Genomic DNA, 25,226 nt, shown 5'->3' on the forward strand with positions numbered 1-25,226 from the left:
CTGCCCTTCGCAAGGGTCACAATCACCCTTTCAAAGAGTACAAGGCTTTATAATTTCTACCCTTTGAAAGGGCCACAACTTTCAATTATTCCACCCTTTGAAAGAACACAACCCTTCATAATTTTATCCTTAGTTTCTTGTATTGACTCTTTTCTTGATTCACATGTTCCATTCTTTCATTCTTCCTTCATTTCCCTTGTTAAATAAACTTTCCTCCCTTTTATTATATCCCATGTTTGAGAGGGTCACAATTGTTCGTTTTATGCCTTTTGAATTTGGACCTTTAATATATATGTATACATATGTATGTGTAAATGTATAACGCATATGTATATGTATGTATTTATGTATAGGTAATGTATACGTATATACACTTGTATATAGATAGATATACACATATATATTCATATATAAAATTAAATCCTAATTCAAAAAGGCCACACTAAAACATTGAACAAAGATTCAACCTTTTGGACTACATGTAACCATCAACAATATCATAATTCCTTGTCATAATGGATGTCCAAATTTTCAATGTTCCCGTTTAGGAGATCAAATTCGGTAAATAATAACCTATCACAAAAACAAATCTAATAGTAAAATAATAATTAATAATAAATTAATAAATCAAAAATAGAAATAATAATTAATTAAGTAATAATAAAATATGATCCTTTCATCAATAGGTGTTGGATTAAACTAATGGTTGATGGCCTTGTATATTGCCATGAATAACAAAATAAAATCCATCAGGAAAAATTAAGAATTAATGCATTGCTGAGCAAGGTTTGAGCGAGTGTTGAATGAGCAATCATGGAATGAGATACTCAGAAGTTGCAGAGAACCTGAAGCCAGCAATTAAAATTGCCTGGTAGTCAAGAAGAAAATGCAGGAATGAGAGAAAAAAATGGTCGGGGTAGGTCATGTTAAAACATTCCAGAAATGACGCTTATTTTAACAGTGATTGAGTGTAGTCAGAGAACCAGCAATAATAGAAATTGACATATGTATTGTAGATGGAGACTGTTGGATACTTTTCATAGTCAGAGCATTGATTAGTCAATATTTAATGTCTCATGAACATATGGTTTGATTGAGGTCAAAGTCTCACAATACAGCGACTGGCAGTAAATAGTGGGGTATCCACTTACACAATGTAAAGATTTGAAGAGCTGTGTGTATGGATGTAGACTCTAGACGTAACTCCCATACTAAGGATGATTGCACAAACAGAAAAACAAAAGTATATCAAGCATTATGCTGCTCATAGAATGCTTATTAATTCAGTAAAACTAATATTGAAGTCAAGGAATCCTTGTCAAATTACGTGCACCGGTTAGTTACTAGCAAATGAAAGGCAGCAGTTATAATATACAATCAATTATGAAAGATATGATTTAATTCTTAGAGAGATATGATAAACAAGGAATTACAATAAAAAAGATTATAAGCATAAATGATTGTTTATGAAAAGAAATCATTTAAATGGTATGTCTCCTCACCGGATGTTACCTCTTTACAAGCTATATATTTGATATTAAATGATAAATCGGTTCTCTCAGGCATTCAGTTCAGTTTTGATTGGCAGTTGTTCAAGAATTAGAAGCACTCAAGAAGAGCCTGGAGATACAGCTTCCAGATACAGCAACAAGAGGATATCAATCTGAGTATCAGATTTGAATATCAGAGACGGCAATCAGATTAAGATAATTATTTCTGACAAAGTGTATTATCATGCTCACCAAAAGATCATTTTGAAATGGCTACTATAGTTGCATCTCATCTGCTTGTTCATACACTTGCATACATTTCCAAATCTTTTGTATAAAGGATCGATTCATTAATCTACCAGCCAATTTTACACTTTCAGATTGTTGTCATATCAGATTCCTTGTTTCGAAACAGACTTTCTAGAATATATCATAAATTTGAAATTTGTCACTCTAAGAGCATTTGCCGATTTTAAGCTATTGTTATAACAGACATTCATATGATCAAGACAGCATTTATGCCAAATTGACATTGTAGAAAGCTTGGTCCATCAAAATCAGATCAGAAACTTTATCAGAGTTTTTAGTTGACAATAGGGTCTTTGTGATTTGAAATATACGTAGTTCTCATTATTATAAAGACATTTGGCAATTGCAGAAATTGACATATTAAAAGGATATTATTCAATAGAAACAAGCAGAACTTGATATGGATGGACATTATCTTCTTTGTTCAATTGTCAAAATATTGCAATTTAGTTGATTTTTCTCATTGTTCTCAAGAGGGGACATTACAAAATTATACACTTGGAGTTTTCTGACCCACTTTTTCTGCCTGTTATTTAGATCCTTTTGATTGAGAAAATATCTCCAACAGTTCTGATCAGTTTTGACCACAAATTGGTTACCCATCATCTATTTCCTAAATTTGACCAATGTGTGCATAATGGCTACCATTTTCTAATCATAGATGAAGAAATTTCTTTCTACATTTATGAGATTTTGTATCTCTAAATAAATTGGGTGCTTGGTTTACATGATCATCATTGCATATCCTTCTCTTAATGCATCGCATTTCAATTTGAAATTCAAAATTGCTAATATAGCACATAGAGTGTATTACACCCTTTACTTCGTCAAATGCTCATTGTGTATCCTCAGTCCATGTTGAAGCCCCTTTGTCATGTCAATTAAGAGCGTCGGTTTGGAGAAACCTCAACAAATTGCTTTTCGTAGTTGTAGAGAATGAATCCTTGCAACTCTATGAAGTCTGTTAGGGGACACCTGTCTGGAATTCCTTTATTCTTTTCCATGTATGCTTGCATCCCCTTTGTGTTGATGATGTTAGAGACAAGATATTGGTCATATCAAATACACATTTTGACTTCTCGGCGAACAATTATAGTGCTTCCGAAAATTTGCGACACTTTTGTCAATGTGCCATAGGTCCTCCCACATTTTTCTGTTGATCAAAATGTTATTAGAGAAACCAAGGACTAGTTTGATCAAAACTTGAGTCATGCTTTACTGGTACATTTCTGGAGAGTTTGTAAATCCAAACAAGATGACTAGAAAATTATAGTTAGTGGTGACACAAAAAATTCTTGTGAATTTTCTTCTCTGAGACTTTGAATAGATTTAACCTAGTTTGTGATCTAGTTTTGGAAAATTGACTACTACATGAAGATCATCTATCAATTCATCCATCTTGGGAATGGGATATTGGTTCTTAATACTCTTCTTTTATAATGTTTTGTAAGAGATACTTGTCTTTAATTTTTTAATTTTTTTAATTGATCTCCCTCTTTTTGGATGTTTTATGATGCTGAAGACAGGGATGATAATGATAACTTGGAGTGCCCTTTACATAACTCTAATGACAATGACACTAATGTTGTTGAATAATTCTTGTATTTTATCCACATTGCCAAGGCATAATCGTAGAGGAGCATTAGAAATTCTCTTATATACTTATTTTAAAAAATTGTCAGGTACAATGAAACAAATGGGCACAGTGCTTGAAGGAATTCAAAGACTGATAAGGAGGAATATCAGCATTTTGCTGAAGAATAGGAAGGACAGGAGAATGTTCTTGAATATAGAGGATTTCTTAGATTGGCTGTTTTTGCAAACTGGTAGATCTGAAGAAAAATGTAGAAAGAAATGTATGTGGTTGTTCAATTCTCTGTCAGAAATTTTACCAGGTGAGTACAAAGTTTGATCATTTAGAAATTGTGGGCCGAAGTGTTTTTTTCAGCAGAACTGAATAGATCTTACCATGCTCTATTTTAGGTAAATAAAAAGTGCTGTGTTCCACAGTTGAATTATTCAATTCAATTCTCTTCAAAGTCTAAATATAACAAGTTTTTGTTTGTTTGTGTAATGTATTCTCAGCTGTTAGATTTGCAAGTCACACTGGCCACTGATCTTTAAAACAAATTTTAATCTGTCATTGTTTTCTATTATTCGTTTTTTATATAGGATGATACTACTTCCTTTAAGATCATACTCATTTAGTTTAACTGTAAATTTCCTTCATGTAGATTTCAAGTTTCAACCTAAAGATTGTATCTAATCAATATGATTTATTACAATTGTAGCTTTTGTCACAACTGTTGAAGTTTCAGGAAATATTTAGTGGCATTTTGATTTACATTATAGTTGCAGAATCAATTAAATAGGATTTTATGGGGATTCATTTGTGTGTGTGTGTAGTCTTATGCTCACACCAAGGATAGGGTGAAAATGATTATTGCCTTCTACAATCAAGTAGGCCTCTTTAGGTTTGGACTTTATGCAATTCACATTCTCAAAATTGGCATTGGTATCCTGAAAGATCCCCAGCTAGATTTGAACCAAAATTCTGAATGTGTTCGAATTTTTCCAAGTGTGCTATGTTTTGGTATTTTGCAATTCCTGATTTGTTTTTGGTTGTTTCAAGTTTTGTGATATTTTGTTAATTTTAATTTTTTATAATGCTGATTGTCTACTAACTAATGCTGAAAGAAAATAAATCAACCTATAAATCAATGATTAACTAATAATTTCTGATTTTTCATTTCTCAAAGTGGACTTTTATATACCCATACTCCAACTGTACGGATCAGATCTGTACAATAGCAGGCAAGTGGCAAGGAAATGTCATATAGGTTCTGATTTCTCTTTTTCGGTCTCAACTGCTGATGCCATCTGGAGGTTTATGTTGGCTGCAACTAACCAATATTCACATCCAGCTGTAGATATGGCATGCTCTCTTTTGTGTTTACCGTATAGGTAAAGAAAATGAACGCATACAGACAATGAACATGAATAGCAGAATAATATTCGCAATAGTAGATGAATGATGATTTACAATGATCCCAGACGGGATATAAATACTACCGCCGAACCTTCCCAAAGGAGTCCGTCGGCCACAACATTACATCCGCTACAAACTATTTACCCGTCGGCTACAAAATACAAAACACCGACGACAGTCAATCCGTCGGCTACAGAAACACCGCCGGACCCATCCAGTCGGCTAACACCATCCCCCCCAAAAAGAAAAGTCGTCTCCGGACGACAATTACAAAATATCTGAGACAAATTAACAAACAAAATACATCATCAGAGTGACTACAACAAGAAAAATCTGCTTCTATCACATCACTTCACTTCGTCCTGTACTTGTAGCCTCTGCTAACACAATATTGTCTCCTCAAGCTGACCTTGATAGCCACCCATGCTGCTTTCTCCACTTCCAACACTGGGTCCACTGAGCTAAGTGTCGCTGCACTGCCTCCCACTGGATGATTAGCTCCTCCCAAGCTCTCTACGCATCCACCCAGACAGCCTCTCAGCCAACACTTACTCCAAGTGCCTCTGGCACATAGAAAGTGCATGCCTGCAGCAACTTCAACTCTTCTCCACTGGTCAGACTCTCACGACTGATATCCACCACGACTGGGGCTTTAGGGGGCAACGCCCCTGGCGGGGTCGAGGGGCAGCGCCCCTCACCGCCAAGACCAAATTAGCACTTCGCAACCCACATAGAAATGCATGGAACACACCATTTCTGTCATTTTCTGCTGATTCTACACTCTTTCTGACAACCACTAATGCTTCCCCTTACCTTTGACATTATCTGTCACTCGTTCTGAAGAACTTGAATCTGTCGTGGTTTTTTTTTTTTTTTTTTTTTTTGTTATAAGTAAACCCCGCACACCCATCTTCTACACAGACTCAACAATCTCTCCTCCGCAAATGAGAAACAAAACTCCAACAATCTTTCACTAAAACCACTCCTCCGGCAATGAGAAGCTCAACAATTGTTCCGGCAATGAAAACAGATAGATAGATCACGCTACGAAAGACCTCCCGCGAGATAGTCCGCAGACATCTACCGCGGGACAGTCCGCGGACAGCTACCCGCGGGACATGTTCGTGGGAGCCACCCACGGGATAGTCCGCGGACCTCTGTCGCAGGACAGTCCGTGGGAGCCACTCGCGGAACAGTCCGCAGGAGCCACCCACGGGATAGTCCGCGGACAGCAGCCCATGGGAAATGTCCGCGGGAGCCACCCGTGGGACAGTCCGCGGACAGCTACCCGCGGACAGCTGCATTTGCCCGCAGGACTTTTACTAACTTTTTTTTTTTTTTTTTTTTTTAAATTTCTTTTTTTTTTTTTTAAGCAGAATAAAATAAAATAGAAAGATAGCACCTCAATTTTGCCTCCGTGCGTTGCCATTCTGCAACGACGAGGGAGTCCCCTTCTGCAACAACGACAGAGTCTTCCTGGCACCATATATTTTGAATTTGGATCCGTTGACTGCCGGAGGTACTTTTTGCCCGTCCAAAGTTGATAATCTGATTGCTCCATTGTCGCCAACCTTCCGAATCTGATATGGTCCAACCCATCTTGCCTTAAACTTTTCTTGTTTGATTTCATCCCGATCGTCGTACTTGAGTACCAACTGCCCCGGCTGAAACCTACTGAGTTTGTCATGCAGTGCCTTATGTCTGTTTTGTGTTACCTCCGTCGCCCACTGTGCCTGCGGTCGTCGCGCATCTAGCTTATTTCCTTGCTGTTGGCACCCTTCCACCAATTTTGTGCTGTGAAGTAACCTTTTCTTTCCGCGCGGTCCGTTCGCCATGTACTCGACAATGGGATCTTGCTTTTTTCTGGGCTGTGACTAGATGTTTGTCCCCTCAGCTTTAGCCGTAATGGCCTTTCCTTCTTCCGCTTCTCTATATTCTTTCGGACATTCATTTGCCTCTTTTTTCTCCCCTTCATCGACCCTTAACATATTGCAACTCAGAAACAGTTCGTAGTCCTCTAGCTGCCAGTGGAAGAGACCATTCACTGAGTCCAGGTCGTCGTCATTTGATCCTCCGTCAAGCCTCAATACTCCTCCTTCGTCTGGTTCCATTCTCCTCTTTCCTTTATCGTCACTTTCGCCATCACTTTCTGAATCTGACGATGTTGCCTCCTCGCCGACCATTTGCGTGTGCAGGTCAATTGTTGCGTATTGATAGAGTATTTCGTTTCCAATCATGTTTTACTTTTTCTTGTACCAACCAATCCCGTCCCAGAATAGCATCATATCCTTTTCTTTTTAATGACCACAAAATCCAATAAAAATTGTTGCGTACCAATTGTTACCGGTTGCGCTTTCAAGATTCCCAACGGTTTGATTCCACGTTGGTCTGCTGTGAGCAACTGAAATGCAGGTGGCCACAATGTCGGCTTTCCCAACTTCTTCCAGGTATCCTCCGACAACACATTCACGCCGGACCCTCCGTCGACAATTGTGTCTGTCAAAACATTTCCCAAAATCCCCATCTCGACGACTGCCAAGTGCCGTCCGGATGTGAGTGCTAGCAGCATTGGGTCTGTTGTCATCACTTCCCTACTATCCCTTCCTGTGTCCTCTGGTGCTTTCGGAAACGGTGTATGATTCAGAATGGCCGTCCATAATTGGGGCATTGTGAGGTCACTTATCTTGACCGGTATCTCCGTTTGTAAGATTTGTTGTACAATGTTTTGTTCTGCAAAGTTCCTTGCCAAGGTGTCGGTGATGTCCTTCAACTGAGATGTCCCCGCCAACGACGCCAAATGTTTACCGTACTGGTAAAGAAATGAACGCATACAGACAATGAACATGAATAGCAGAATAATATTCGCAATAGTAGATGAATGATGATTTACAATGATCCCAGACGGGATATAAATACTACCGCCGAACCTTCCCGAAGGAGTCCGTTGGCCACAACATTACATCCGCTACAAACTATTTACCTGTCGGCTACAAAATACAAAACACCGACGACAGTCAATCCGTTGGCTACAGAAACACCGCCGGACCCATCCAGTCAGCTAACATTCTGTAGCTGTGCGGCTAGTTAATATGATTAGGAATTGACTGATATGCCCCCAAAATGCTTACATGTAATCTGAAATATAACTCTTCTCATGAAACACTTCACCAAAACCTAACATCAACTCGAAATTTTCCCTGGGAAGAGGCACGACCAAGAAGTAAGTGCTTGGGATGTTTGCCCTATAATCTCAGATCTTTGAGTCTTATTACTGATATCTACCTCTATCCAATCTGATCCAAAAACCCTTCTCCAAATTCAAAGTCATGTTGATTCCAATTCTGAATTATGATGTGAATTGACACTAGGGAAACTGGGTTTAGTCCAACTTGCTCTACTTCCAAGAGTTTTTGTTCCTAGAAGCCTAATTGTTGCTCAAACACTTCACATAGCTCAAACTTCAATATGCTATTTTGAGAATAATAACTTGGATAATGAAAAATAAAGCCCATCTCACATTTTAAGATCTCTTCTCCCGCCAATTGTTTCGAACCCATTTTAGGGGTTCATTAATTATTTTAAATTACTTTATTATATTTTTAAATTTTATTTCTCCTCTTCTAGGAGTTTGAATCCTTTAAAGCCATTTTTTTTATAATCAATATAAATGATTCCCTTGTTAATAACTACTTAAACTCCATTGCTTAGGGAAACGTACTATGGCCTTTTATTATAACTTATTATAATATAAAGTGACTATTAATTCACTTCATTATTATTTTATGTAATTCAAACTTACAAACTGATCATTTGGACTCCCAACTAAAATTTGATTGATGTTGCCTATACATGAATGATACCCAAATGTTGCAGAGACACTGTTAGTCTCCCTACAAAATAGGAACCCTCTCTAAAAATAGGAACTGCAACCAAAATCTCTAGAATGATCCTGGAGGTATCTTGATGTGTTCTTGTCAACTCCCAGTCAAACCCTATAAAACATATGTCGTTAGTAAATATTATATCAAGATGTATCCTGTTAGTGTATCAGGATACATGCCGTCAGTATCAGGATGGGGTGTTTGTCAGGATGTATGCTGTTAGGCTGACAGGGTGTGTATCAGGAAGGTTCTACTATTGTAGCCAACATGTTGTATGTGGCCAACGGATACCTTCGGGAAGTTTCCTCGGATAGTATTTATATCCCCCTTCGGGATCGTTGTAATCGTCATAGCATCAGAAGCATAATGTAATATCTTGGCGTATGCGAATATAATAAGGAGTTCTGCTATTCTTATCTGCTGTTCTCATTTATTGTCTGTATGCATTATTTTCTTTACCTAGTATGGTAAACAACATAATTCCTCCTAAAATTTGGGAAACTACCCCAAACAGCTCACAAAGCTCTTGCATAGCTCCAGAGGCCGCTTATTGAGTCCTGTAACCACACTGCTGAGCTATGAGATGTCATGTAATAGGTCAATGCTTTGTTATATGCTGAATGGTCTGAAAATGGGACATTATAGTGCTTCCTTTCTGGGTAGTCTGCACTTGCTCACTGAACACCATGTTTTAAATCCCATACCATTCCGAAGTAAGATGCTCCTTCACTTTTTTGCGCTATGATATAAACATCAATATATCCAAAGTGAAACAACTCGACATGGATCCAAGTGAAAAATTTACTTAAATGTACTACTAGATGCCCAACACTATATCAATCACATCACCTGTCAAGTTGTAATCTCCCATTTGTATTCTAGGTCACATGATCCTCTTGGTGCATCTCATAGAGAATCCATCTGCAACTACAATACAAAATCTAGGAAAACCCTCTATTTGCAATCCATGCCTAGTGATCAATCCCTCATCAATAAAGTTGTGTGTGACACCACTATCACTCCCACCAAGCAAAATGGATGAATTGCAGGTACATTTGAGTGTGAAGCAATTATTACATTAGACTTGGCCAATGCACACTCCTCTCTTAGTTCCACATGTCGAGTCTCCTTCTCACCCTCATCACTCTTGTCCTTTGAACCTTTTTCATCCTCCACCTTTGAATGCACCTCAATGAGATTTTTCTTGTGTTTACCAAGGTATCGATGTCAGGGCTCCCAAGGCTTCTTGCATGAGAAGCAAAGTTTCCGCCATAACTCGCTACATGTCTCCTTGTCCATCATAGGAGTTGGTAGTGCACTCTTTCCCTGTGTAGAGATCCTCTAAGATGACTTTGTGCCCTTGGAAGACTTCTTTATCCTACTGATAAGAAGCAAGTGGTGGTAAAGTATCAAGATAGCCTCCTATAGGGTCTTAGGCTTAAAAGCCTTGGCCAAACCTCGTCTTATTAGTGCCAGGTTTATAATATAGCTCCACATCCTTATGGTCAAATTTAGCAATATGTCACTCTGTGAACTCTCTTTAATAATGTATAAGCTCATGGTCTATGGCGATTTAACCACAGTGCCATCAATCATAAGCCACACCCTCTAAGTGGAACGCAACAAATTGGATGGCCTCCAACTCAGGCATAGGCTTAAGTGAGAGGTATATATCAAGTTTGTGCACCCAAGTTTGTTTACTAATCTTCTTGCTACCATCAAATGGACATAAGGTAAGCTCCTTGGCTGCTCACCTAAGGTCTTGATACTACTGCTGTTTGGAGTGTCTATCTCCTCTAGCCTTCAAATTGCCCCTACAGTGTGCACGATACTGGGGTAGTGGGAAAGTATCTTTGACATGTTGTGGAAAGACTCGCCCTTCATCAGCTCTCCACTCTAATTGATCAAGGGTATCCTGTAATTAGTCTAATGCCCGTACAAATCATAGCTGAGTATTCTTGAGAGTTCTAAGCAACTCCGGTTAGGATCCTCCTATTGGTTTTTCCTTTCCCTCTTTCTGGGATTCTGATTGCTATCAGGAAAATCACCCATACTTGCTGGAGTTTCCATGTTAAGATGTACCTGTCCTTGTTCTCTCCTGCGGAAGTAATATCTGTATGCCTCAAATCTGTCCAGATGCATAGAAGTGAACTCAAAATCACCAGGCTGGCCGGATTATGCTTTAATACCACTATAGGATACCCTGCTAGGTCTGAACCAAAATTCTATGTGTTTGAATTTTTACAAGTTTGCTATATCTTATTGACATAATGCTCTAGCAAATGTTATTTAAACCTGCTGCTACAGTGACATGAATAGTGCTGCATGAACAGTACCCGCGTGAACAGTGCTGTTACAGTAATTTTTGTCTTCAAACAGTCAAGTATCTTCATAAAATCATTCCCTCAAAGTGGCATAAGCATCAGATCAGTAATGAAGAAGATATGAGCAAAATATCAAATCTGCCTGTATCTAGAAATGTGCCCAATCTGCCTGATAATGAAGCTGATGACAATCGATTCCGAAGGCCAAACCCCAAGGGAATGACATCTAGAATGTCACAAGAGAGGATAGACATCCTCTAATGCCAAGAACGGATCTGCAACTCACACATGAATTTTCTTCTCATATTCAACTTGCTGAACAATGGCCACCAACTCTCCTTTTATTTCCTTTTCATAGGGTTGACCACTTTTCACAACCAATGTGGGATAAAGTGTTTTAAAATAAAATAAAATAAAATAACATCTTATGTCTCCCTTGAGCATTCCCTTTCATACACACAACTCAACATCATTTTAACATTTAATTTAAATGCTACTTTAATAAACTTCAGGCATTAAAATAATATATCAATCAGACTTGAAATGAAGCAAGTGATAGCTTGTTGGAAAACTCTCGACGCGAAGCTTCAAATCCAATCATTAGAAATATGCCATCTTTGATGTCCAGTCAACTTACTTTAAATAGTAATTCCATCCAAAGACCCCACAAACAAACTCCAATTGGCCTCAAACTAGGAATGACTTGGCCAAATCACTCCAAGATCCCTCTGAACTTCTCGTGAGCCCTCAGGACCATGCAAAACTAAGCTAGCGGCAACATAGCTGACAATTGCTAAAGAGGGGACATTACAGACAACTGGCAAGAAAATGTCATACAAGTTCTATTTCTCGTGTTGTCTCCAATGTTGATGCCATCCATGGAAAATATGGAGTTTTAATGCTGCCTGCAACGAATTAAGCTTCACGTCCAGCTGGAGTTAAGCTGTATTTTCTGCTGTAGCTGTATTGATAGCAAAAATGATTAGGAATAGACTTATTTGCTACCATTTGCTGATCTATAACCTGAAATATAACCCTTGCTTATGAAATACTTCACCAAAACTCTAACATCAACTTGGAATTCTACCTGGGAAGGCGTATTACTAAGGAGTAAGTGCCTGAAATGTATCAATTCTGTTGTACAATCTCAGATCTGCAAGTCTGATTACTGTTATCTGCCTCTCTCCGGCCCAATCCAAAAATCCTCCTCTGAATTCGGAGTCAATTTGATTCCAATTCTAAATTATGATGTGAAATGATACCAGGGAAGCAGGGCTTTCGGTCAACTCCCCCTACTTCCAACAGTTTTCGTTCCCGGAAACCTGATTGCTGCACAAACCCTTCACAGAGCTCAAACTTCAATATGCTGTTCTGAAAATAACAATTTGGATAGTAAAAAATGAAGCTCATCTCTCTTTTTAACATTTGTCTTCTCCCTCCAATTGGTTTGAACTCTTTTTTAGGTTTCTCATGAATTACTTTAAATTACTTTAGTGTATACTTATATTTAATTTATCCTCTCATAGGAGTTCGACCCCTCTAAAGCCATTTTTTTAATCCTCTGACATTTTAACAGTGAATTTGTTTTCTGTTATTTTACATATCTATTTCATTTGAGTTCATGCCTATATGGATTTCATCCCGTCTCAGTCTACGTACTACATTAAAAACCTTTTATATTCATACCTGGAATTGTATTTGTATCAGATACCTTACGCAAGTTATATTTCCAAGTATCTGTATCTACCTTTCACAAATTAGATTTCCAACTTTATTGATATATATTTATAATTCTTCTTTTTCACAAGTATTGTGGAAGAAGATGACAATGTTTAGATACCTTACCGGTTTTAGTTTGCCAAAAGATGTACTCTAATATATTTTTTTTCTTGTAATTTGATCAAGGAAGCTGTGAGGAAGGTTAAAAAGATGTAGGCCATTTAATTTTGTTTCTCCTTCTAAATTGATGACATTTTACCTCCTTTTGCAGTCGGATCATCTGCTAATTGGTTCAAGTCAAAGGTAAAAAATGTACAGGAGATCCAAAACATCTTGAGGTTTCTTGATACCGAGTTAAGACTTCCAGACCTAAACAGTGATAAGTGCACTGCTAATATGCTTGAGATATGGATGAAAAAATTTATGTGTTGTCTGCAATGGTTTGAATGGGCTTTGAAGGGACAATTAGTATCATTATATGATATAGTTCTGGATACTGGGGAGGAAATCTTTGGCATTGGTGCTGCTATCAATGATTTCCTGCAAAGTTCATTTTGGGACACGTATCATAATTTATTGGAACCTCTAACTCCTTTCCAGAAAGAATGTCATGGATGTCTAAAAGTAAAGACAATACTTGAACTTCTCAAATTTCTAGAAGTAATGCTTTATGTTGAACATGGGATAAAGGAGCAGGATGTAGAAATACCTCAGGAAAGGATGAAAACCCTAGTGAAAGAGGCTGGTAGAATCCATCAAGTTGTACCATTCAGTGAACCTCATTTTCAAAACTTGATATTTGATGTTCTTTTCCATCCCCCAAAAATTTCTTATTCATTGTTGGAGTCCCAAAGCATAGAGGATCTCGTGAGGCAAACCATGAAAATCATTAAAATGTTATCATTTGCATCATCAGTATTTAAAGAGAGTTTCATACATTTTTTTAGGAGCTTGTTATCTGAAGGAAAAATCAAGCTTGACATAAATTTCTTGAGTTTCTCTGAACACACAGATTTAGTAAACATAATGCACATTTTGAAGGGATATCAACAATTGCATCAAGTGGGGCTTTTGCTGCCTGCATTAGGTAAAGAGAATACAAAGAGCACTGGACAGAAGTTGCTAAACAGTTTGTTATCATTGCAACAGCCATGCCCTCCAGCATTAAAACCTGTTGCTTTGGAGGTTTTAACATTGGCCATAGCCTTGGGTGTCACAGCTTCACAGTTGTTAGAGTTAGTGTTAGACCATAAAAGATTGGGTCCGTCTGGATCTATGAAGTCAGCAGAGAACATTGGTGGAAGTCAATTTTATTTTGACTTCAGAAATGTCATTGTTCAACAAATAAAGTTTTCATACAAGGAGTGCCTCTCAGTTTTATTACAAGAAGCTGTACAAAATTTCACTGCTAAGCTGATATTAATTGCAGTTCTAGATGATTATTTGAAAAGGGAAAGCATTACAAAGTCCAGTTTCCTCAGGGAGTACCTTAAACACATTCAACTTCTTAGTCCATGCTGCCATCCTGAGGCTACCCTTAGTGACAAGTTGTTCTTTTTGGAGATGCTTCATAAGTTATTTATGCTGGATACTAGTTGTGACACTGTACTAGAAGAGAACCAGCCATCTTTTCATTTTATCATTGAGAGCTATTTTCTACTTTTCAATAGTGGTCAACTTGTTCCTGAGTTGGGGGCTACAAAGCTGCTGCAAAGAAATACAGTAATGACAGTGAAGAGTAATGCACTTGTTATAGCTCCTTTTTTCTTAAAATATGCAATCAACAATAAAATTTTACTCCGTCTAGTAGACACCATATCAAAAGTTGTGGCCGATCATTTGTTAGTGCGAGAAACAGATATACCCCAAGGTTCAAATGAACGGGTTGCCTATATTGATATGCTTCAGAGGCTTGAAGATGCAATACTAATGGCCAATAGGTTGGAACTGTTTGAAGTTATCTTCCCACTTTTCCAGAGTCATGTAAAGCTAGCAAGAAAAAAGGCACAGGAAATATTGGAATCGTATGCAGAAATTGTTGATGAAAATAGAGGACTTGCATGTGATCATTGTCTGAAAATGCTCAATGATTGTGACAAAGTTGCAAGCCTACGGCGTGCTGTGTTTGATTACATGTTTGTTGCAATGATTAATACAGCTCCTGCTGAGTTTATTGTTGGGTGGTACAAACATAACATCATTGAGCTCAAACAGATGCTTGATAAGCGTCAAGACACAATTCAAAGTACATTGGAAACAGAACAAGATTATCTTGTTGTTAGGATCTGCCATTATAAGATGGTGGAACTTCTTTTTAATAGGGTGGATGCAAAAACAATTAAAGATAGAATTACTCCTATTGTTTCTAATCAACTATTGATGCAGCATGCAACTAGTGATTCACGTGGAAAAAATGATCCTGCTGCCTTTCCTTTCTCAGAGAACATTATTTTGTGGCGTGAACTGCACATTGCAGCATATAATTGTCTTGCAGAAATTGTTATGCGAACACAAGATCAGGAAAAATTGTATGCAGTTCTTCTCAAAGATTTCCCTGGAAAGCCTCTTTGGCAGAACATTGTTGACTGCACAAAGGTTTATAATAGCTTTCCTGTAGAAACTTCAACATTGAAAACTTCATATCTTGCTGTGAAGAGCTTGCGATCAGAAAGAAGAAATACAAAGCGAAGCAGTGGGGTTACTTCACTTTCATCTCAATATATTGTTGGCGCAACACTTACAGATGATCCAGCTTTAATAAACACATTTTTAAATGATTCCCAAAAAAGAACAGGAGATGAAGTAAATGTGGATGTTAAAGATGATGATAGTGGTCAGGCTGTAGCAGGAAGCTTTCAAGTGAATGACTTAAATACTGACCAAGATAATGAGGAGGAAGTCATTGAGAAAGAAGAAATAGATCACGATGATTTTGATCGACATCCATCTATGGGAATTATCCTACGTTTGATAGAGCATTGCCAACAAAAATTCAGCGTGAAATTATCTAATGATGGAATGCCAGAGTGGATGAAATCTCTGTATGCAACATTGGAAAATGTTGTTACCCCTATTAATGTATGTTTGTTCATTGCAAAAATAATCAGCAAAGCACGGAAGGTGCTTGCACCATTTGCTTCCACCTGGTTCCGGCCATATGTACAAGTCATTCTAAGAGACCCTGATCACTCTGGAGGGAGAACTTTTCATTACATGCTTAGAGACATATGCATAACTATATTAGAGTGGAATTTTCCTTTTCCACCTGATGTTCCCGTAGCTTCTTCTTTTGTGAACCATTTAATTTCAGTGGCAGCTCACACATCAAAGTTGGTATTACAGGCTAACTTAGAAGTCATAAGGCTTTACATACAGACATGGAAAGATTCAATAAGTATTGATAGATGTGCAGTTATACGCTATCTTACTATTGGCGGAGGAAACCCAAATATGAATGACAAAGCAGTAGGCATGAAGAGATCTGTTGGATTGCAACTTCTTGGGGTAATGGTAGCTTCAGATATCTCATTGTGTGGTTTATCGGACAATTTTAGAGTGTCTGAGGAGGATCTCTGTAAGGCACTTCTTCTTAATGTAAGATACAAACTGAAGAATGTATACAACGCTGCAGCAGAACTCATTGGAATGGTATTGAAACACACAGAAGAAGGAAAATTGAGCATCAAGGAACACATGCTGCACTCACCTCTTAAACAAATTCTTTTGTTGCTTTTCAAAGATGTGGATGCTGGGCAATTTTTGAATATTATAGACAAAATAACAGTCCATTTTCCTCCATTCCTTGATAGCTATGCTGCAATGGTTCTGGATCTATTGCCACGCATACATGGTGTGTTTAGGGTCACTGCTCTGGATATTCTTCTAAGAAGGTCAAATTCCATTCCTAATCTTTTCAATTCAATTGCACCTTATCTATCAAAACTTCTGACACACCGGGATAAAATTGGTCAGTTAAAGTCTCTTCAACTGGTTTCTGAGCTTGTGAAGGACCTACCCAATTCAAAGATAATAGAAAAGGTGCTTCCTGTTTTATATGAGGCATTCACTGACCATGAAGATAGTGATTGTCGGCAATTGTATTTCAGCATTCTGATTTTCTTATACAAAGAGAAGGAGATGGACAAGAACGAGTTACTGCATCATCATTTATTACTAGGCCTCAGTGATGATTCAGATGCAGTGAAGCATAATCTCCAGAGTTTTTGGCATTCAGAGCTTTCTCATGATCTTTGTCCACGCTTAGTTCAGATGGTGAATGATATATATGATGGAGATGTTGAAGACCGCTGGTCACAGATCACAGTTAATCTTTTGCTGAAGGTACATAGTCTGTTCTCTCAGTGTTGATCGTCTGTTTATCAGTGCCATGCTTTCATTTTCAATAGTTTTAAGATGTATGACTTAAAGATTTTCTTCTGATGCACTTTTCTAATTTTTAAGTTTTTCTTTTGAAATTTTTTGCAGCTTTGTGAAGAATCGGTTGATTTCGAACGTCCTGTATTTAATGCTCCGCTTTCCGATTGTGAATTCCATGAGTACACTATAAACACATCTTGGTTAGGTGGGACATTGCCATTGACTCCTCTCTTTTCAGAAACACAAACACAGCTAACTAGTCTAAGTTCACTGGATAATACCATTCAAGACTCAGGTACTGTTGATACCAAAGGAAAGGCCCAAACTCAAAACATCCGTGCAACATATGTACCATCACAACCACTATCACTTTCACAGACACAGAGTTCTATAACTGGGGATGTACAAGTGGGAAGTTCCCTATTTGCACTTTCAAAACGTGAGGGCAATAGTAGTGTAGACAGATCTCAACATGGACGAGAAACTTTAATTGATAAAGGCACTACGCTAAAACGGCGAATTTTACAATCCAGCCTTGCAAATTCTCAAGCTAAAATCAATGCAATAAATGCTGCACGCAGAAGGCAATCACAGTTGATGCAGCAATCTCTGGAACGAGCAAACAAAGTGCAAATGATGAGGAAATATCGGATAGGTGGGTGAGGTTTTGTATCTCAGCATTCCTAACATATTAATTTGATAACTTTCGAGGTTTTTTCCTGTTGTAATAAGTGCAAAAAATTCCAAAATCATAAAATTACTTCTTTTCATATGTATGTGACATATGCCTATTAACGATTTGTTTGTTGAATGTATTCTTGATGCATTGCATGATTAAATTATGTATTCACTTTCTTGTGATTCAGGAGAACTTCCAGACATTGAAATTGCTTACAAGGATGTTATAATTCCTCTGTCTGTTTTAGCTGAGAAAGATAATGTGTTTTCCAGGCTTTTCCTTGTTGTCTTTTGTCATTCTATGTATTCTCTACATCCTGATGATCTGCACAAAGCAGAGCATGAATTGAAACATACAGTAAGAGATGGCATTGAGGCAGCACTGAAGAGGACTAGAAATGGAGCATCATTTGTTGGCTGTGCAATGGATATTTGTTTGGAGACTAAGGAGTCTTGGATACAGCCAAAAATCATTGGTTCTGCTTCCCAAAAGTCAAGAAATTATCATACTGGAATCCTTCTTTTAGAGAATGCAATTTTACATGAAACACCTGCAGATGATGTGCATAAAGCCAGTAAAAAGAGGCATTGTGGACCAACTAGGAAAGTTCGTAAGGAAAATTTTGTCTTTGAAGCTTGGTTAGAGCTTGTGAAGCTGTATGAGTCAATTGGAGAACATGATGTGGTGCTTTCTATATACAAAACAAGCCTTACTAAAGCCATAATAACTGGACGTGCTTTGGAGTCTCAGTTGTATGGGGATTCTAACAAAGCTCTTCAGCTTTATGACAATGCAATCAATCAATTTGAAGGTGCAAATACTGCAGAAGGTTTGCTTATACCATTTTATTCTTTCCTCTTCATTTTATTCGTAAATTAAATCGTTTTAACATATAATGTATCTTGTATAACCTTATGGAACCTGCATTACTTAAGGTCTTAATGGAAAAGGAATGCCCATATTTTCTATTTGGCTTGATTTTCCATTCTTTTGTGAACCTTTAAGTCATGCTTCAGTTGATTTGTTTCATGCAAGGCAATACTGTTAATTGCTATAAACTTGCAGGCATTGATATCACTAGTGTAGAACAAGATTTATGGTACAACCAGCGCTTGCAGTGTTTGGTAGACTTGAATCGGTGGCAAGATATAATGGAGGACACACTTCTTCAGATCAATAAAGAAGCATCAGAAGAACCCGACTTTCAGACTTTGTGGTCTCCAGGCATACAAGATCCTTACCTGCGTCTTTTCATTAAGGGATCTCTTAAATTACCAACGTACAGCTCATTATTATCAGATTTCGTACAGGATGCACTTGATAATGCCACAAAAAGAGAGTTGTTATATTATGAGTTCAGTGTAGAGCTTGCAACTTTAGCTGTATTAAATGATCAGTTTGACCTTGCCAAATTCTACATTCGAAAAGGTTTTGACAGTTTCATAAATCATTGGTCATCCATTCATCCACTTGCAACTGTCAGCAGACATCTTCTAGTAAGGAAGCTTCAGCGTATTGTAGAAGTGGATGAATTTGTTGAGATGATCCCAATTACAAGTGAAAGGGTTCAATTGCAGAGGTTTGCATCTCATGCATAAAATTTCCTATAGTGTCTTAGTTTGATCTAGTGAGTTGTTATTTGAGAATTAAGATACAGAATAATATGACTTCTTGTGATTGCGTTTACTTTGTCACTTTAAAATCAAGTTCATCTTTCAGAGTTAAAGCTTGGATGCCTGAAACTTGTTCTTTGCTTGAAATCAGTTTTGCAATTATTGCTGTTTGGTTTCCCCAGAGTGTTAAGTTTTGTGTTACTGTTTTTTTCCTTTTAGCTTGCTTTCATTGTGGCGGAATCGATGGCCCACAGCCAAGTTTGATGATGTCGAGGCTTGGGATGACATTGTACAAAATAGACTCTTGTATATCCAGAAGTCTCAAGATCTTGTAAGAAAATGTGGAGACAATGAAAATTCTACCAGGCTTCTGGCTGTCGATTTGGGTTCAGAGCAGGCTTGTATATTTTTTCAGGCTGCAAGAGGATTGATGAGACAAGGTTCATATGATGCAGCACAGGTAATATGATAATATCTCAGCTTGTTGGAAAACTGATGTGTTTCTTCATGGTTTAGTACATGGAAATATTCAAGTATAAATAATATTGAGGATTTTGATGAATAGTGAAAAAATTAAAAAAGAGAAAATTTTCAATGCATTGTTCTTACCTTCTTGTGCTCAAATGTCAGTTGAAATTTTCTTCCTAAAGGAGCATTTTGGTTTTGATTATACCTCATCTGTCTTGTGCTGAAATGTCCTTGGTTGAAATTTGCTCCTTGTAGGAGCAAATTTCCTTGCTTTCGTGATTGCTTCTTGGAGCATTGACAGCTCAAAACTCAAAAGCCTTTATCCACACTCTAAGTGGCTCAATTAGCCTTTCATTGAAAAGGACTACAAGTCATATTTTTACAATATTTTATTCAGGAAAACTCTCACTCGAGAAAAATACGTTAACCTAAAAAACCGCTAAATTTTAATAAAAAGGCACCAATGGAAACTGGTGAAGAAAAAATGTAATATTTTGGCCTATATCCCTGGCCTGTGTGTGTGGATGAGTCGTTTGCTAAAACTCGCCAAAAACTCTGCTATTAATCAGCGAACTTTTTTCAAACTGCCGAGTTTTTGAAATGGCGATTTTTTGACAGGAAAACTCAACTGACAAAAATACTCGGCGATTTTTGACTAATTGCAGATTACTCTGTGATTATGCCAACTATGGTAGTTACCACTTGTGAAAGTCTTTGCAAATCAGCAATGAGGGCCTCAACCACCACGTGCTATCTAAACTGCTGCAATTCTAGGTCATTTTTGTGAAATATTTAAACGAGTTTATTTGTAAACTCATTGTAAGTGGAAATGAGGTTAAAATGGAAATGAAATGATTTGCAAGAACAAAGGAATAAACATATACACAATATAGCCCAATGAAATTGACAAAGATCTTACCTCTTTCCCACAAGAAGTAAAGGAAGAAGACTCTTTAGTCTTTTACGCAAAATTTGAAAATAAATTCAAGAAGATTTTCAGATTGAGAAAGATTGCTGTCATGTCCCCTTTTTAGCAACACAATTCCTACAGTAGATTTGCCTATCACCGACTCTCGTAGGCAAATGATCTTGGAGAGAGAGTCATCTCGTCGCCAGAAGATTGTATTTTGCTACATTCAGTAAATGGGGTCTACATGTTCTAATGATGAATTAAGATTGCACTTTTCATTTAATAAAGTTATTTAATTTTTTTTTATAAAGTTATTTGATAATAAAAGTGCATTATAATAAGATATTATAAAGGACGATTCTGGAAGCTTCCAGTGACTTCTCAAAAAGTGAATTAATAGAGGACAAGAGGCACCCATTTGCACAAGCGGTTTTGTGGATTCGACTTCTTTTTCAGTTGGAGCAATTTGTAGTCATTTGGTTTGCAAATTCTCAATTTATCTTTGGGAACGAAAACTCCCATCGGTAAGCAATTTTGAGGGTGTGAAATATCACCTGAATTATTGCAAATTGGAGGTGACGATACAGTCATTTCATCAAGGCAAAATCTGGGGCCTAAGGCCAGTATTAAGGATTCAGTTCAGTAGAGACTCATAGCAATAAAGAAACTGTATGAAGGAGGAGGACCGGGCTTATGAAGAATTTCCTCATACCACAGTCCAGGCAGTGGAGGCACTTTAAAACAATACCTAATATCATCACTGATTTTTCATAAGAAATGTAGCGCTATTCCTTGTAGGCGGATTCGATTTAAAACAGATAGGCGTCGTTTAAAGGTTAGATATTATCGCACAAGGTTGGACGGATTGGCAGGAGGGACAGAAGAATGATTAAGATCGTCAGTGTCCGTCCCCTGTTTGGGAGTTAGAAGATTATCAGGAAATCGCAAGAATATTTTTCGTAGGTTAAGAGATTAAATGCGAATTCTTCTGGACCCGGCGGAAATTGATCTGTAGCACGATTTGTATCAAATATTGGGCGACTCGCGGGATAGCTGGGAACGACTCTCAGATACCATTTTGACTTAGCCGACCAGTTCGCCATTATAACTGGAGTAAGATTGCACAAACTATATAGCAATTTGAGACGGCATTCAGCACGATTTTTGTAAAGAGCCGACAGGGATAGACCCAAATCTGTCAGTAACTTCATCAGCAGGTTTACAGTCAGACATGGAGGAGTGCATTCATGCCTATGATGATTCATTGAAAAACCTCAGGTTCTTGCTGTTAATCTCATTGTATGAAAACTAAGTATGGACATTGTTATTCATTTACCTTTTTGATATTACCATTGAAGTGTCACAGATCTGTTTGTTCTCTTGAATATTGTTGTTTTTTTTAATTTATCAGTACACCTGTTATAGCCATTCTATAAGGTGGATCTGTTTGAGATTTAACAGTTACATATTAAGTATTTGACAAATTTGACATAAGCTCAGTATTAGGGTTTTGGTGACCTTTATAATAAGGGTCATTTCAATTGCAGCAATGAGACTTATAGATTTCAAATCTTGACTCAATTTTTGCAAAATGAATGCTTTTTTGAGTCAAAATCCGTTGCTTGCCAAGTGTGGTAAGTTAGAGGATTAAAAGGCACACAGACTACAACCATTTTGACTAAATCATATGCAATGTGCAATGATATTCCAAAAACCTGTATAGGGCATCAAATGCAACTTGAGAGGAATGATAAACAAGCTGAAAATGAAAACAAATGCCCTAGAACTTACCTTGAGACAATAACTTGGAGGTTTGATGAAGAGAAATGGCCAAACAATAGGATTTTTTGAGCAAAAAAGTGCCCTAAACAGGCTGTAATGAGAGGAAAACACATTCAAATTTGCAATTTTGTTGAGCTTAGATTGATCATTGATGGATTTGCAGCCAAAATGCCCCTATTGGAGAAGCAAAACTTGAAGTTTTGATGATCAAACATGTGCAAATGCCTTCCAAAAATGCCACCATCACATCCTCATCTTTTAGACTGAATCAATTTCTCAGTGATAAAAATATATTTCTTGATACTCAATATTGCCAATTCTTCAATTGCAATGGCATATTGCCAAATCACTTCATCTTCTCCAATTTTTCATATTCACATTTTTTTCCATTTCCGTGCATGAAATATTCCCATTACCATGATTTGTGCTTGGTTGTACTTGTAGACTTGAAATTTGAAATTCTTGAAGTGGTGAAGTGCCCATACACTTGCACTTTTCAAAATGAACTTTGATTTATGGAGGAAATTCAAGTTGATGAAAATTTGATTTCTTGAATCCAATCTTGATCTTGATTTGAATTTGAGCTTTTATAACTTGACTTGAATCTTTCTTCTCATATGGTGTCCTCGAGCTTGAGCTATATCCTTGTAGCATCTACTTGCTTCAATTCTTTCTTCTTGAGGTCCATGAGGTTGAGCTTGATTTCCTTACTCTCTTTGCCTTCAAGCTTCTTCTTCAGCAAATTTAACTTCTAAAATGAGAGAAAAAGCTTTAAGCTCATGAATTATAAGCAAGCATGTATGGAATCTTTAAATTTTATGAAAATAAATTAAATTAACTTCCAACAAGAATGGATTCAGTCATTCGAGTATTTCAAGCTTGAAGCCAAATTCCTCTATTTCTTGCAAGGTTCGAGTTCTGTTATTTTTTTTTCTGATAGAATAACCTTATTCCTGGAATCTGAAGTGAATTCCTTCAAAGAATTGGATCCCAAATGAGTTTGCGATGTATAATAGGTCCAAGTTTCATCTTCTTTACTCCCTTCTTGCTGACTTTGGAGAAAAATCTCCCTGTAGCTTGCCTAAATTGCTCCCTCTATAAGAAAGCTTGCTGAGGGATAAGATTTGATGTCTTGAATGAAAGGGATTTGTGGTCAACAAGAGGAAACTTCACTCATTAGGGGATTGTCGCTCATTCGCAGGACTGTGTTTTCTTTTGAGAGGTGTTGAAATGAATTTTCCCTTTCGCTCCTTATATAGACAATGTGCATTTTAGGACAAATCAAAACATTTAAAATAATTTCTTTTCAGCTCTTTTGGCTAACTTATTTAAGGAAGATAATGATTTTTGAAATGTTTCATTTCTCCAAGAAAATCAGTCCTCCATATCCTTGATCGCATCATGTATCGGGGCAGAAATTTCATATGCATGAGGATTTTATCCTCAGGAATGGCCAAATTCTGCCATCCCTGAGGAATCTTTTCTTAGCCCAAACTTCTAACTTGTATCATTTCCCCTTAAAGTTCACAAATTTCGACTTCAAATTCCATAGTGTAAATCTGATTTGCATCAAGTCTTATGCTCACATCACATGGGTAGGATTTGAGGTGGTAAGAGGATTATGGAATTTTCCAACGTGGCAGAAGTCTGCCATTTCTAGGGATTCTTTCTTATCTCCTGCTCCCAATCTTGCGTTATCCCTGAATTTTATCTCATTTTATTTGGCTTATCCCAGGATTGATCATGGACTGATTTTATTCTTTAACCAAGTCAGGAAATTGCCTGTTTAAGGCAGAGCAGAATTCAAGGGTCATTGAGGATGTTTACTCTTACTTGTTCCATCTCCTTCCATTTTGTTGCTCATAGTTGAGGGGGGTTGTTTGAGTTTATATCCTTATGAAGGCAGGGCAGAATTCAAGGGTCTTTGAGGACTTTTACTCTTGCTCCATCTCCTTTCATTTTGTTGTTCATAGTTGAGGGAGGTTGTTTGAGTTTTTATCCTTATGAAGGCAGGGTGTGTGATATCCCCATTTCAGCATATAAATTAACTAATAAATAAGTATTATACATAAAGAGTATAATATTAATAATTGATAATTTATATAAAATATTATAATTATACTAAGATACAAATATAAATTGTTACATATTATATAATTATAAATATTAATTATACATACATACATACATATATATATATATATATATATATATATATATATATATATATATATATATATATATATATATATATATATATATATATATATATATATATATATATATATAAGTAGATATTTATATGCCATAGATACTTAATATATATCTGTATGACAATAGTATATGATATTATATCTCTGTTATATATTAAAATAATATTTAATTAAAATGATTCATATATAATATATAATCATATATAATTAATATAATAATATATAATATAACTACCTTATTAAATATAATTAAATGAAAAGACACATCTCTATGAAATATTGGATATATATATGGAATATCATACGTTGAAGAGGATATCATAGAAAATATTATTAAACTTATACAAATTAGAGACAAATCAGTGAATGTCCTGAAACAGGACATTACAAGTGGTATTAGAGCATCGACCTGCCAGCTTGTGTCTATGAAGTTCATAAATAAATGAGAATTAAAGATTTGTTTAACAATCAA

The 25,226-nt window shown here is 36.8% G+C and overlaps 1 protein-coding gene across 2 annotated transcripts in view; it reads left to right on the forward strand.

Annotated features, from left to right (window-relative positions):
* LOC149555502 (uncharacterized) overlaps positions 1-25,226 on the forward strand; it is a 178,096-nt gene that overhangs the window by 114,226 nt on the left and 38,644 nt on the right. The window contains exons 8-13 of one of the 2 annotated variants that reach the window (XM_089829571.1): positions 3,482-3,694; positions 12,984-17,053; positions 17,198-17,744; positions 17,956-18,579; positions 18,834-19,347; positions 19,601-19,841. In XM_089829571.1, the coding sequence (XP_089685697.1) occupies positions 3,482-3,694; positions 12,984-17,053; positions 17,198-17,744; positions 17,956-18,579; positions 18,834-19,347; positions 19,601-19,841 (6,209 nt within the window). Of the gene's footprint in view, positions 1-3,481; positions 3,695-12,983; positions 17,054-17,197; positions 17,745-17,955; positions 18,598-18,833; positions 19,348-19,600; positions 19,842-25,226 lie in introns of both variants that reach the window. The other variant, XM_089829570.1, reaches the window with a different exon arrangement.

This window comes from Cupressus sempervirens, chromosome 5, assembly GCF_028749045.1.
Source record: "Cupressus sempervirens isolate cs-2001-9-10 chromosome 5, ASM2874904v1, whole genome shotgun sequence".
NCBI classification, from domain to species: Eukaryota; Viridiplantae; Streptophyta; class Pinopsida; order Cupressales; family Cupressaceae; genus Cupressus; species Cupressus sempervirens.